This window comes from Stylophora pistillata, chromosome 10 (genome assembly GCF_964205215.1).
Source record: "Stylophora pistillata chromosome 10, jaStyPist1.2, whole genome shotgun sequence".
Taxonomy (NCBI): domain Eukaryota; kingdom Metazoa; phylum Cnidaria; class Anthozoa; order Scleractinia; family Pocilloporidae; genus Stylophora; species Stylophora pistillata.
The window spans coordinates 7,283,071-7,296,942 of record NC_142528.1 but is presented as its reverse complement, the minus strand read 5'-3'; the positions used below and the strand labels follow the sequence as shown (position 1 = coordinate 7,296,942).

General features: G+C 38.4%; 4 protein-coding genes across 5 annotated transcripts in view; 3 read left to right on the top strand and 1 right to left on the bottom strand.

Annotated features, from left to right (window-relative positions):
• LOC148721628 (uncharacterized) overlaps positions 1-507 on the top strand; it is a 25,490-nt gene extending 24,983 nt beyond the window's left edge. For both annotated transcript variants that reach the window (XM_088737211.1, XM_088737214.1), the window contains exon 11: positions 84-507. In XM_088737211.1, the coding sequence (XP_088593337.1) occupies positions 84-93 (10 nt within the window). In that variant the 3' untranslated portion in view covers positions 94-507. The remainder of the gene's footprint in view (positions 1-83) is intronic.
• The window catches only part of LOC111333561 (uncharacterized), a 48,549-nt gene that overhangs the window by 11,427 nt on the left and 23,250 nt on the right, over positions 1-13,872 (top strand). The gene's annotated exons all lie outside the window — the stretch shown is intronic.
• Positions 1-13,872, top strand: part of LOC148721626 (uncharacterized) — a 22,511-nt gene extending 8,639 nt beyond the window's left edge. The window contains exons 13-15 of the mRNA XM_088737189.1: positions 12,800-12,841; positions 13,281-13,337; positions 13,766-13,872. Coding sequence (XP_088593315.1) covers positions 12,800-12,841; positions 13,281-13,337; positions 13,766-13,775 — 109 coding nt within the window. The 3' untranslated portion in view covers positions 13,776-13,872. The remainder of the gene's footprint in view (positions 1-12,799; positions 12,842-13,280; positions 13,338-13,765) is intronic.
• Positions 321-8,042, bottom strand: LOC148721627 (winged helix repair factor 1-like). The gene is made up of 9 exons (XM_088736069.1): positions 7,985-8,042; positions 7,572-7,687; positions 6,601-6,654; positions 4,886-5,024; positions 3,930-4,026; positions 3,421-3,518; positions 2,818-2,876; positions 1,118-1,206; positions 321-458 (listed from the first exon to the last, which is right to left on the bottom strand). The coding sequence occupies exons 1-9, from the start codon at positions 8,040-8,042 to the stop codon at positions 386-388; spliced, it is 783 nt and encodes a 260-aa protein (XP_088592195.1). The 3' UTR covers positions 321-385.

Genomic DNA, 13,872 nt, shown 5'->3' with positions numbered 1-13,872 from the left:
AGCCATTTCATGAACTACACAAGAAGAATATCAAATAAGACTAAAACATTATTCTACTCTTTTTCTTTTTTTTTGCATTTCAGGGTGCCTTAAGTTTGGAAAAGTTTCAAGGAGACTCCTACAAGGAAAGGACACCTCTTAATGCTACCTTTTATTATTTTTATCCATTCTAGCAGAGACAAGAAGACTTGCAGTACAACTGCTAATTGTTCATAAATTTAAAAAGAAACCAATTAGTTTCATAAAAACTATTTTGAGCACCTCAACAAATAGGAGCACGTGTCATTATATACTCTCATTTGCAGCCGTCATTTGGTCGTGTCTTGAAACCCCTTTTTTCCTGCTTTGCGAGAAGAGACCAACCAATAGCTGCTAAGGAGACTGATCATCTTTTTGATCTCGCTCGACTCTCTGATTGGATATCCAGTCTCAGTAAACGTCCTGACGTAGTATCCGAGCTGTTTGTGTAAAGGAAAGGGAAATAAACAATTCAGATTATTGTTACAACTTTTATTAATGATAAGTTAACTCTTATGACTGATACCTATGCCACGAATTTACATCTTCATATGTAGCAGGGAATTTTTGCGCTCTTTAAAGGTAATTTCTGTTCTGTATTCACAATAGGATGGCTTTATGGACTACAAAATTAATATCGAAGTTAACAACATCACCCTTTCCCCCTCCAGCTCTTTCAACCAAAATTGACCGAAAGATTTTGCTAATAGCTGACAGTTTAAGCTAGGCGCGTAGCGTCCTATACGCACGTGCGTACTTGAAGTGACCAGAAAATTTTGAAAACACTGTTGTGTTTGCGCCAAGTTTGCTCAAAATTAGGGCAAGACGCTTTGTTCTTTGCTTGTGTTCACACAACTATTTCGAACAAGAAATAAAGAACGCAGTATTTTTCGGTCAGTTTACTTAGGTTTCTAGATCATATTACTTGTGCGTACTTGAAAAAATGACCACGCTACGCGCCTGTAAGCGAAAAACAGCAGTTGAAAAAAGCAGCCTTCTTTTTTACCTTAAGCCACATATTTGGAGTTAGTGGATCTTGGCTTCACGTAAAACTGTTATTTACAGTGAAAGAAGGAGAAAAAACTACGCAAGCGGTTACCTTTTGACAATGTCAGCACCGATAATATCATAGACATGGTATCTTATTCCAAGCTTAGAATGTGTATCAAATTTACGGCTGAGGAGATCCTGTTTAAGACCAAAAGCAAAACAGAGTGAACCCAAGGACATGCACGTACCTTCAACTGCACATCATTTCCAACTTTCTCAAGTCCACACGGTGAGTTCATTGCAAAGGAAATCCCTGGCCACGCTTGCCCTCATCAAGTTGTAATTAACAATTATTCGCCTCAGGTTCGGTGAATATCGTCGAATAACCCCCGAGACGAAGTCGAGGGGATTATTCGACAATGTTCACCGAACCTGAGGCAAATAATTGTTTTAGTATCATTTCAGAGCTGAACAACAGAGAAATTTCTTAAATCATAACATTTTAGTAACATTTATAAGCATTTTATTTTAAAATTTTATGTAAACAGCGTGGAGCGGTTTATGTAGCGTCATATAAGGAACCGCTCGACTAATTAGAATGCTGGAAACTCTTTGCTCAGCTCTGAAATTATACCAATGACAAACAGTAATAATATATTTAATAAACCGACCCAACCATTTATGTAACCAATAGTTCTTTGAAATTAGTATAATAGCTTGGCAAAACAAATTTACCAGTGCACAAAATTTGATGTCATCGTATGGTCTCAAAGATTCATTGAAAATAATGGTCAGGTCTTTATCATTTTGCAATGTGCGTCCTCCCTTTACTATATTTTTGGTTTGCTTGTATGTTTGTTTGTTTTTTTTTCTGCATTTTGTTGGGAGGATTATTATTCTTTTAACACCTATTCTAGTAAAGTAAGCATGCATATCCTGGAGAAAAATACCATGCAAATAAAATAGCAATTGAGATACAATGAAATATATGAAGTTCATATATTTTGTACTGCGGTATTAGATACATATGATGCACGATCCTCGCAGTAGATAGCGCTATTTAAGCAATAGCGAAAATCAGACCTGAAAAAAATCAGGCCTGTACGGGATATATCACTGTATCTCATTTATCACTTTCACGGGTTTACTACGAATCAACTTAAGGGCCTGCTCCCAGTTGGCTTGTTAGCTGAATTGGTACAGCGCTGCACTAGTATCGCAGAGGTCAGTGGTTCGAATCCCGTACAGGCCTGATTTTTTTCAGGTCTGATTTTCGCTATTGCTTAAATAGCGCTATCTCCTGCGAGGATCGTGCATCATATGAAAATAGCAATTGGAACACAATTGTTTTCATTTGTGACTCACTGATGCTTCTAATTTTGAAGAACAAATCAGTCAGCTAAGAATTTAACTGCATCACTTACAGCCGTGAACTAATTACATGACTATTTTGTTGCACAAAAAATTTTCACATATGGAATGCTGTGCATAATTAAGGTTTGTTATAACATGTGCACTCTGAAGGAGTGCAAAATGCATGCTTTTTAATAGTAAAGTGGGACTGTAGGTTACAGTAAGTTGGACTTTTGATTGTTCCTGAACTGAATATCTTTCAGGTTTTCTCTTAATGTCTTTCATGTTCTAACCGCTTTCTGCATGTTTTGTAGTTTTGCAATGAAGCAGAACACAGTTCAGGCCTTTTCCTGATTTTTTATCTTTTTTTTTTTAAATTAAAGTTAAATTTGTAGTGTTGGAAAGAATTTAAAAAGGAAGGGAAAAAAATCAATCTAGCATCTAAACATATTGTACCTTCTCGAGAATCTCCTGATATTTCCTCTTTTTGAACATTTGAATAAGAGCTTTTCTTCCTTAAAAAAAATCAACATTAATTTGTAGCAACAGCATATTTAACAATAATCAGCCTTACACCAAGTTTAAAGTTATGCTAAATAATACCAATACTAAAAAGATAAAAGAAATATTAAAACAATAATGAATACAATATTAGCAATAACAAAAAATCATTCACATGTAGACTTGACCCATTTTTGCTACACAGAAATTTGGCTGTTGAGAAAATTACTGTCAAGTAACGATTCTAAAGCTGATGAAATTCAGCCAAATTCTCCTTTACCCAACAGTCTAAGTTTTCAATTTAAAATGTTCACCCACCACAAAACCTAACACTCATCATCAATTAAGTTTAGTTTTTAAAAAACCTCACCTGACTGACAAACCCTCACTGGGTTAGTTTCTTAGCTGTCTCTTGGGATGTAATGCTAAATTGTTCTGCATTGAAAGCATATTCAAAAATGCTCCAGCAGACACTTAAAATGGGGTAATTAAGTTGCAAATAACACACACCTCCCATGCTAATTTACTTTAAAATAGGGAAAACTTTCTTTCCTTTACCATTAGAGAAGTTCTTCATAAATATTCCTGCACCAGGAATGGATAACCACCAGCTTCCTACATCTCTGGTTGTAAGGACACCAATGTTGACCAGTTGTCTACGAATTGAACCAAAGACCACATGAAATACATGTAAAACAAACTTCTGAAATAGAGCACGAGATTTAATACCAAACAAAGCAATTAAGAACATAAAAACAAAACCAAACAAAGGTTTGATAAAAAGGCAATTGAAAGTACTCCCAGAGGGCAAAACCCTTTATTAATAAAGTTATTAAACCTAACTTTTACTACAAGACTGTACACTTTATATATTATTCAGCTATGGCACATGTTTTAGCAATAAATACCTCAATGAAAAGGTTGCCAAACAGAAAATCATCAACAAAAACATTTGAATGGCATTATACTATGTACTTAGAGAATGTATTTTAGAGGGCAAATCTACCTGTACACAACAATCACATCAATGTAATTATATCTTTATCAATAAGTTTCATGTTACATACGTTATCTGCTCCTCAGAAAGTTTGAACTTGCCAGTAATGTCAATTTTACTTATGCTGACATCAGCATGATTCGGGAGCACATCATTGGCAAACTTGTCTACAACATTGTTTAAATGAAAGCAAAAGATTCAACATTGATGGTTTCATATCACCAAACCTGTTGAGCAAAATTCCGGATTCAACAAGATTGCAACCAGTACCACCCAGACACTGGTTGGGTGCCTCTACTAGCTGAGTTATAAAATCTCACATTCAGGGAAAGGCAAATTACAGTGGGTTCAGTTTATGATGAGTTTACTGAATGAAGGTTCAGTGTTCAAATTCCAATGCTAACAAATTTAGCTTCTGACTCTCAACACGGACGTGGCTGAGTTTGTTGCTCATCAGTCAGGAAAAAGGGGTCTTCAAACAAGTTATTATTTATTACCAAGAAAATAATACCCAGAAACTAAATGTGTAATATCTTTTTAGCCCTTAAATGTGTCTGTGGACAATTTAGTATTTACTTAACAAGTCTTGTGGTGTGTGCCCAAAGCTATTCTGGGCTTCTAGACAATGGAAGTTAACTACATAGTAGTATAGCATTCACATTTAACCAAAAATTTGCATGACTGTATTAAACTCACAAAGTGTTAGAGGCCAAGCTCTGGCACTAACAGGGCTTTACATGTATGTCTTGGTCTAAAACCATTACCTGGAAAACATTTATACAATCATGTACACAACATTACTAATGTTAAAACTGGTATGATGAATATATGAAGTTCATATAATTATTTTGAACTGCGGTTATAGATACGCATGATGCACGATCCTCGCAGTAGAGAGCGCTATTTATGATGTTAAAACTACAAAACTACAAATGTTAAAACTACAAAACTATTAGAATGCTTCTTAAAAGGAGCATTAAAATATTGCACACAGTGCTATAATTAAATCAAAGGACACACACTAACCAATAGTTGGAAGAATGCTTGTATCAGTTACTCTGGATTTGATGTGGGAAACATAGTCATCAGTAATTACAACACCAAACTCATCTGAACCAGATGTCAGTTTGAAAAGGCGGATTTTGTTCTCCTCCCAAAGATTATTCTGAAAACAATTTTTAATTAAATGTTATATATACAGTGTTTGAAGGAGCCAGTGCTGAAGGAGACAGAAAACAAGTTTCAGAAAAGTAATTGTAACCCTTTCAATCTCAAGATATCTCGTTAGTAATACTCCTTATTATCCAACTGCACTTCGTAGAGTACAAATAACGCCTTAGATGAGTACAAATATCACGCAGTATTCGTACTCTAGAGTACCGGTTAAATAGGTTTTCTCGCACCGCGCAAGCGAAGAATTGGATTGTAGTTACAAAAAAAAAAATGGCAGACAATTTGAATCATATTTCCGATGGCGAAGAGTTGGAATGGCTGGCAAATATGGATCCACGTTTGTTAGATGAATCGAACTAAGAAAAACAGCTAGACGACCAGGAAATTTCTTCATTTATTGAAGAAAATAGAAACAGCAACACGACAACACGCCAATTCTGTTCTGCTTCACATACTTCTGTCACGTACTCCCCGTAAATAAATATCCATGAAGTTCGCCCGCACTGAAATAACAGTTTGGTGTGTTGGACAATAAATAACTTATGAGACGTTTTGTTGTGTAGTATCGCTGAGTATTTTTACTCATTATTTGTATTTTGACTCGCCCTATGGGCTCATCAAAATATGACACAACTCTTAAAAATACTTAGTGATACTACACAACAAAACGTCTACTAAGATTTTACTGTATACCATAAAAATTAATTCTCGTGCTGTTACTTTGGAGAATTTGCTATTGGATCAGCTAATATTCTCCTAATTGATATTTTTCTTTATTCTAATCCCTTGTCTGCATGATTTCAATCTTAAGGAGATTCAATCTTGGTCACTCATGGGAGTTAAGAGTTAAAAGTGTAAGTGCAAAAATTAAGGTACAAGTGAGTGATCCATTTTCATGAATTATCCCTATGCATTTCTTCTGTAAGTATTTCATACATCTATAGTACATCTATTGGCCATTTTCAAGATAAAAGATCAAATGTATTGCCTAAAAATGCATTGAGAGGGGTAATATTTTAGGGATCAAAATAGATTCAGTTAAAATTCTGCATTAATTTGTAATAGTTTACTAAACAGCAGCTATCAGCAAGCATACTAATACTCATTCCTTTCAAAATCAATATTTACATGAAGCTATGGCACATTGCCAGTGGGAGGCGCGGTGGCCTCATGGTTGGTGCGTTCGACTCCGGATCGAGTGGTCCGGGTTGAAGCCCCGGCCAGAGACATTGTGCTGTGTTCTTAGCCAAGACACTTTACTCTCACAGTACCTCTCTTCACCCAGGTGTTTAAATGGGTACCGACAATTAATGCTGGGGGGTAACCCTGCGATGGACTAGCATCCCATCCAGGGGGGGAGTAGAAATACTCCTAATTGCTTCATCCTATGGAAACCGGAGTTAAGCACCGGACACTGATGGGCCACGGGCTCGTAAACAGACTTTACCTTACCTTTTATGGCACATTGCCATTTGTACTGAAAATTTTAAATTGTGTGCAGGGATGAAATAAACAATAACATACAGTTATGGACACTTGACAGATTCTGTAACATTATATTCACTTACCAACTGTCTATCAACCAGTGTGCGATCTTTCACTACACGAGGGGGGTGAATAGGCTAACGGATCGGCGGATTCTGAGAATTATTTTGCCCGGATTTCGGATTTAGAGCAAAATTTTAACGGATTTGCGGATTCTGAAATTGCAACGGTTCGCGGTTTTGTCAATTTTTTAGGTCCGGATTTTGGAATTTGCTTGTGAGGAAGTTCGGATTGTGGATCTGAACGATCGTCAGAAATGCGCTGTTTTGTGAGTATGTGTATTTCTTTGTCACGGACGAGACTCTCTGCATGTCACGCATCAGGGAAATAGTAACGCACTGAGACGTCTGCTGTGTTCGCGCCCTTATCCCCTGGGGGGGGGGGGGGGAACTCCCATATGAAACAGACGGGGATGCTCGTCGTCTCGCTCAGGGGTGTACATTTTTTGGATTTTGGTCTCGCTTAGGGTGTTCCAGGCAAAGCGCCAATATTTTAAGCCGCCAAGGTCTCGTTTAGGGTTCCGCGAAGAAATACAGAATTACTCGAAGTGAAACAGAAGTAAAATTTTCTTTTTAACTTGTTTTGTTTACCGTATTACCTCAACATTAACTACTTTTCTATTTTACCAAGTGCCAAAGAGACAATGCATGAACATGAGCGGTCTCTTTTAGAGGTTAAAATTTGCTTAAGCCACGCCCAGATGGTCTGCTTTAGAGGTTAAATTTAAATTTTCCGACGAGCATCCCCGTTTGTTTTCATATGGGAGTCCCCGGGGTCTTATCCGTGACACTGTACCCCACCGATTGCAATTCGCTCGATGGAAAAGCCATTGCCTAGCTAACACACAAAAGCTCAAGGTGTGTTTTTCACCTTTTTACGAGGCAAGTAGCGAACGGATTCGGATTTAACAATTTTTTTTAACGGACTGACGGATTTGGTTACCAAATCGTAGCGGATCGGCGGATTTGCATACCCCTATTCATCCCCCTCCTACACAATAGATCTGATGTTTCAAAATTATCGCAGGAATTTTTCCTTCAAACTTGTCCAATGGGACAAGAGCCTTCAAATACAATACTGCTGCTTCTGTGTCACTTGGAACGTCAAATTCTAAATAAAGGAGTGAGAACCAGGTTTCTCATCACAAAGCTGGACCCAGATATAGCAGCACATAAATACACAATCTGAGTCAAGGTACTTCTCCCCATCTCACCCCGTCCCCTCCCATGACTTGAAATTAAAACTCAATGAACAGACACTACCTCACTGAGGTAAGGCCATCCCCCATTTTTTTTTTCTTGGTTAAGCATCAAATGGGTTTCCTGATATTGGGTCTATCAGTAGGATTTGAAATAAAAAATACCTAAAAAAAAATCACAAGGGGTCTGTGAATAAGAGGCCTGGTACCCCAGGATTCCTGGTGGGCTTTTCCCACAGAACCACTAACTCTCATAATCAACTTCATTGTAGTTTAATTCCATCAAATGACTGTAGCAGGCTGGGATAGGAATCCTTGTCTGGAATATTCTGCATATGCCTCCAACCGATGCTATTTTTTTCCAAACACAGCAGCCAAAACGACCACTAGTACAACCCTTGCCTCAACTCAAACAAGCAATGTCAATGATAAAGCATCCACAACGTCATCAGGCGCAGAGATCACTCAAGAGATGTCTTCTACAAGAGAGAGCAGATTCAGCTCTCGAGAAAAAACAGATCACATCTCAACCATCGGAACTGAGGATATCTCTAAGACGAGAGGAGGTTTTTCGGATACATTGGACAATGAAAGCGAGTCTGCAGCAAACACCTCCCTCATCGCTGCATTAAGTGTATCTTTGGTAGTAATTTGTGTGATGGTCGTAGTAGCTTTGTTTTGTTTTCATAAAAAGCGGTAAGTTCAACCGTTTTTCATCGATATTACATCCTTAAAATGACTCATGGTTTTCGTATTTTAAGATATAAAGTGCCATTTTAGAATTTTGCTATCTTCGCAAGGGTACCTAGCAAGTAGTATAGGAATCCCTCGTAAGTTGCCTTTATGATCTTGTTTTAAAACTCAACTCCATTGAATAGGAATAGCAACTTTAGAATAAGCAAGATCTGCGGAAAATCTAAACAAAAATTTGCACACAATTAGTGAAGCAAAACGTTTTGTTTCATCCAGTTATAATTAGGCGGTTTTCACCTCATCAATGACCAGGTGCATGGAATTGCAATCTATTTTGGATCTTTTAAAGATATTGCAGGAGTAGCAGGAAAAATGAAAACCGAAAAGCACCAACAGTGAGCTTTCGACTTGATGAGAGCGCAGTCGACATCTACGCCACCCCAAGGTATGCTTGTGACACAAGGTAAGACCCATCAAACTTCTTCGTCAGGGTTAAAATTCGTTTCGCTTCTACTACACTTCTTGCATCTGCAGCAAATCCTCAAATTGGCGAGCCCGATGCGCGGTTGAGGTTGGTCAACGGTGCTTATAACATGTGTATGAGTATGAGGAATATAATCAAACACGTTTGTTCTTTCGCTTTCAGTTCTGGCCATGATGATGAAAGAAATGATGATCGTTACGCATATGTCGACCCACGTGGGATGTATAACAACAGGTTAAACTAGTTTGCCAATTTTACTCTTAGGATCCAAAATATCACACTTATTCTGTCAATTCTTTGCAAGACAAGATCGTCGTGTTTTTTTTTTTTTTTTCTGCAGTAATTTATAACTGTCTTTTTTTCTTCTTTCGGTGCTGAAAGTGGGAAGACAGTTGATACTGACATGTACGAAAGGTAGGGTACCTACTACGGGTTTTGCATCAAAACACTGCTCACTTAAGCGACCAATCCTAGCGCATGTCGATACTGAGAGACACACTAATATATGACTCTTAAGAGGCTTGCTCTAAAACAGGAATTTAATAGAGAAAGGATATTCCCGATTTTCTCCGCCAAATTAAAAATAAAATACACATTCATCAAAAGTCAACTACGCATCAAAAAGCAAACTACCAAATAATTCATCAAATCTAACGTTCAAAAGTTGAATAACGTTTAAAACGTATATTTCATTCAGGTATAGTTGGCCGGTTTTTCACCTCATTAATAGCCAGATGCATGGAATTGCAATCTATTTTGGGTTCTTTAAACATATTGTAGGAGTAGCAGGAAAAATGAAAACCGGAAAGCACCTACAGTGAGCTTCCGACCAAACGAGTAGGTAGTCGACATTAACGCGACATCAAGGTATGTGTGTAACACAGTGTAAGACCTATGAAACTTCTTCGTCAGGCTTAAAATTCGACATTTGTCAGTGATGCTCGTTTCGCTTCTACTTCACTTCTTGCATCTGCAGTAAATCCTCAAATTGGCGAGCCCGATCCGCGATTGATCATGAGGTTGGTCTACGGTGCTTATAGCATGTGTGTGAGTATGAGGAATATAATCAAACACGTTTGTTTTTTCGCTTTCAGTTCTGGCCATGATGATGAAAGAAATGATGATCGTTACGCTAATGCCAACCCGCATGGGATGTATAACAACAGGTTAAACTAGTTTGCCAATTTTACTCATATAATCCAAACTATATATCACACTTGAAGTTTTTCCACGAAATATGATTCCGAATTGTCTTCTTTCAGCGATGAAACAGTGAAGGAAAGAGACAACCCATTGTACAAAAGGTGAGCTTGCAATGCATAGGAGTCATCTCCACGAAGCTTAGTTCATTAAGAGTATTTTACTTTTATAATAAACCAAGACTGCCTGTGGGTCTTGATGAGCGTTATGGATGGCACACGAATGTTAAGCAACAATTCAAGCTTCAAAAAGGGGTGGTCATTCAAATTAAGCTACAATCTTACCAAACATTATCAAGACACCCTCCGAAAAAGAAAAATGAAAATCAAGGAGAAAGTCAGTACTTTTAACTCACTGATGTACACAATAGATAGATCATTAATATTCGCGATTTAAAAATGAGTAAACTTCTTCCCACACCCCAATAAATGTGGACAGCGAAAATAGTGATAAAAGAGGTATAAGTTAGCATCAAAAGGGGAAGGTTTAAAGAGCCCCACGACAGACAGAACACGATATTTGGGTGCTTCCACACAAGTGTCACAGGAAATCTTTTCCAAGGAGCTAGAAAAGTTATATGAATCTGTCTTAAAAGTGATCGAATTGAAGCGTTCTCATAACCTAGAAGCAAGAAGTAATTGCCATCATCTTACGGAACCACATCTCAGATGAGCATTAGGTCAAACTATTAATCGATTTTAGTCTGCGGAGCAAGCCCTGGGGGAAAGGAGGGGGATTGGGGCAAGTGGAATGTGCGAAGGGGAGAGGGAGGGCTTGCCACAGACCCCCACTAACAAACGAAACGCCCCATATTTTCATATTCATATCGTCTTGCATATGTCAATCAGCGCCTCTTAAAATTAACCAATCAGAAAGCGCCGTTAACGAGAGCTCAGTGAATCATGCAACTGTCAAAACAACAACTAAAACTTGCTCCACGTGAGTGAGAAATGTCAGACGACAAGGAGAATCTGGTATCAAAATCTAAGAGAGGGAGAAAGCCAAAAGTTAATCCAGAAGACGTAGTTTGCCGGTTTTGTGGATCCGGAGTAGATTAAAGAATTAACTTTGGAAGGGGCTTCAAGAGTTTTATAAACATTTTTAATCAGAGTCAAAGGGAAGAATTTCAGTGTGTCTTCGCCGATCGCCTTCGAATGGTCGATTTTCACTTCGAAAATAAGTCGCACATATCTCAAATTATATGCCTTCCTTGTGCAAGAAAAGCTAACAGTTTTTGCCAGTTTTATGAATCAATAAGGCCGCTTGTCAATGTCCAGATTCCTGTGATTTTTCGTCGAAATGAAAGTTCTCAACAGCGACAGGAAAAAGTCCAGGTAGAAAGAGCCACTAAGGCGCGGTATTGCACAATATACAGAATATACTTCTGTATATTTTGATGTATAAACTATATAAATATACACTTAAGTATAGTGATATCAAGAAAGAGCTTGCGTGTATGCTCCCCGGCACATGCAAAACCGATATCTACCAGGGAAGCGTTAATTTGTTTGGCTCGCCGACGAAAGGACAACCCTCAACTCAGCGATGGATACAAATTTAAACATTGATGATCTGGACCCAACGTCCATCGGCTTTGCAATGTTGTGGTTAAGGGCAAGTTGAGCTAACCGCCTCCCGGTTAGCTCAATGGATAGAGCGCTGGACTGTTGTGCGGGAGGTCGAGGGTTCGAGCCCCGACCGGACCAACACTCAGGGTCTTAAAATAATTGAGAAGAATTTGCTACCTTTCTATAACATCAAGAAATGGTTAGATATTCTAGTCTTCTCGGATAGGGACGAATAAATGGAGGTCCCGTCTCCTGCAGGGTTAGGGGTAGGAGACGTTAATTTCCCACACACGAGATTACTGTGTGATGGATGTCCTCCCCTGGGGTGGGATGGGTGGGAGGGTGGACTAGCACGAATGGTTCCTATGTTCCTTTCTAGTCCTTCCCCACTGCAAATAATGCAGTGAAAACGGACAAAATTAAAATTAAGTTTGAGAATGAAGACGGCGTTCTTATCAAGGCCCTGAGCTTAAACAAGTGAATGGCTGCCACAAATATTCTACTTCGATATCGATTCTTGAGGGCAGAACTTCTCGGAATCACCGTCCTCCGCCATTTTCTAAAAGGTAGTCGCCACGAAGACTGTTTAGTTCGAGGGTTCATTGACAACGAGTTGCTCTCAGCCAATGGAAATTTTTCGTCCATACGAGATTGGAAATCTCGTTGGTCAGTGGGGGTCTGTGGCAAGCCCTCCCTCTCCCATCCGCACATTTCGTTCGCTCCACTCGCCCCAACCCCCCTCCTCTCCCCAGGGCTTTCTTCACAGGCTATCGATTTGATCATGATTTCTGAAGATTACGGGCGAATTTAGAGAACTACGTCTGTTTCTATTCAAGTTTGTTCTTAATTTCCAATCTTAAGTCATCTTCTTATTCGATCGTTTCTTCCAATTTATCTCGTCTTGAACCAACAGTGATAGCATGAGTACCTCCGAAAGAAATACCACCAGAGAAAGTGAAAATCCTCTCTACACAGGCGGGTAAGCCAATAATTATTCATTCTGTTAATTCTGCGCAAAAGAAGATCCTTTTTTTTTTGGCGGCAATTTATAACTGTTTTTTTTTTCCTTCTTCTTTCAGTGCTGAAAGTGGGAAGACAGTTGATGCGGGCATGTACGAAAGGTAGGGTACCTACTACGGACTTTGCATCTCAACATTGCCCCTAGCGTATGTCGTTACTGAGACACACTCATTCATGACTATGAAGCTTGCGCTGAAACAGGAGTTTACTAGAGAAAGGATATTCCCGAGTTTCTCAGCTAAATTAAAAGTAAAATACCCATTCATCAAAAGTGAACTACCCATCAAAAAGCAAAACTACCAAATAATTCATCAAATCTAACGTTCAAAAGTTAAATAACGTAAGACAAAGAGGATATTTCCAAACTAAATTCGCTCTCTTTGCGGCAGTCTTTCATTGAATAAACCATAAATAGATTCAAGCCATAGTTCCTACCGACTGCTCCCCCCTCCCCTCCCCTCTCAACAGACCTCACCCTCCACCTCTTCAAAGGTTTTTTTTTTTTTTCACTTTAAAATTTGTTCCTTAACTTTTTCTTAGTGTGGATCAGCATGACCCAAATCAAGATGAAGGCATCTACAGTTCACCGTACGAGAGGTATTTATCATAGATTTATGTTTAGTGCTTGCCAACATTCCATCCCACCCCACCCCACCCCATGTCTTCTGGTAAACCACCGATCAATATTACAATGATTGTCCCCCTTTGTGAACGTCATCCAGTCATATAGTGTGTTGCCTTACGTACGCAAATTATCAAAATAATTTAAGATATTGGAATTTACGAAATTCCAAGGTAGTTTGCAAAATACCTGGTTTGTTATAAAGATCAAAAGTCGATCTTAAGGATTTATATATAAACTGTACTTCCGATTACTAAACGCCAAAAAAGAAAAAAAAATCCCTGTCATTTGGCCAAAACCGCAAAACGTCAGTCAAAGATTTTTTAGCCATTGCATGAGCTACAAAAGGACAATATCAAATAAGATTAAAACATCATTCAATGTTTTTTTTTTCGCATTTCAGGGTGCCTTAAGTTTGGAAAAGTTTCGAGGAGACTCTTACAAGGAATGAACCTCTTAATGCTACTTTTTCTTATGTTTATCTCTTCTATCAGAGACAAGAAGACTTAC

Bases quoted from the DNA above. Each gene is read 5' to 3' on its own strand.
- LOC148721627 (XM_088736069.1), bottom strand. From the start codon at position 8,042: ATGAAGTTGATTATGAGAGTTAGTGGTTCTGTGGGAAAAGCCCACCAG. The intron at 4,027-4,885 runs GTTAGTGTGTGT...ACAATGTTGTAG, and splicing joins AAGCATTCTTCCAACTATTG to ACAAGTTTGCCAATGATGTG. The intron at 3,519-3,929 runs GTATGTAACATG...TTCAATTCGTAG, and splicing joins CTTTCTGAGGAGCAGATAAC to ACAACTGGTCAACATTGGTG.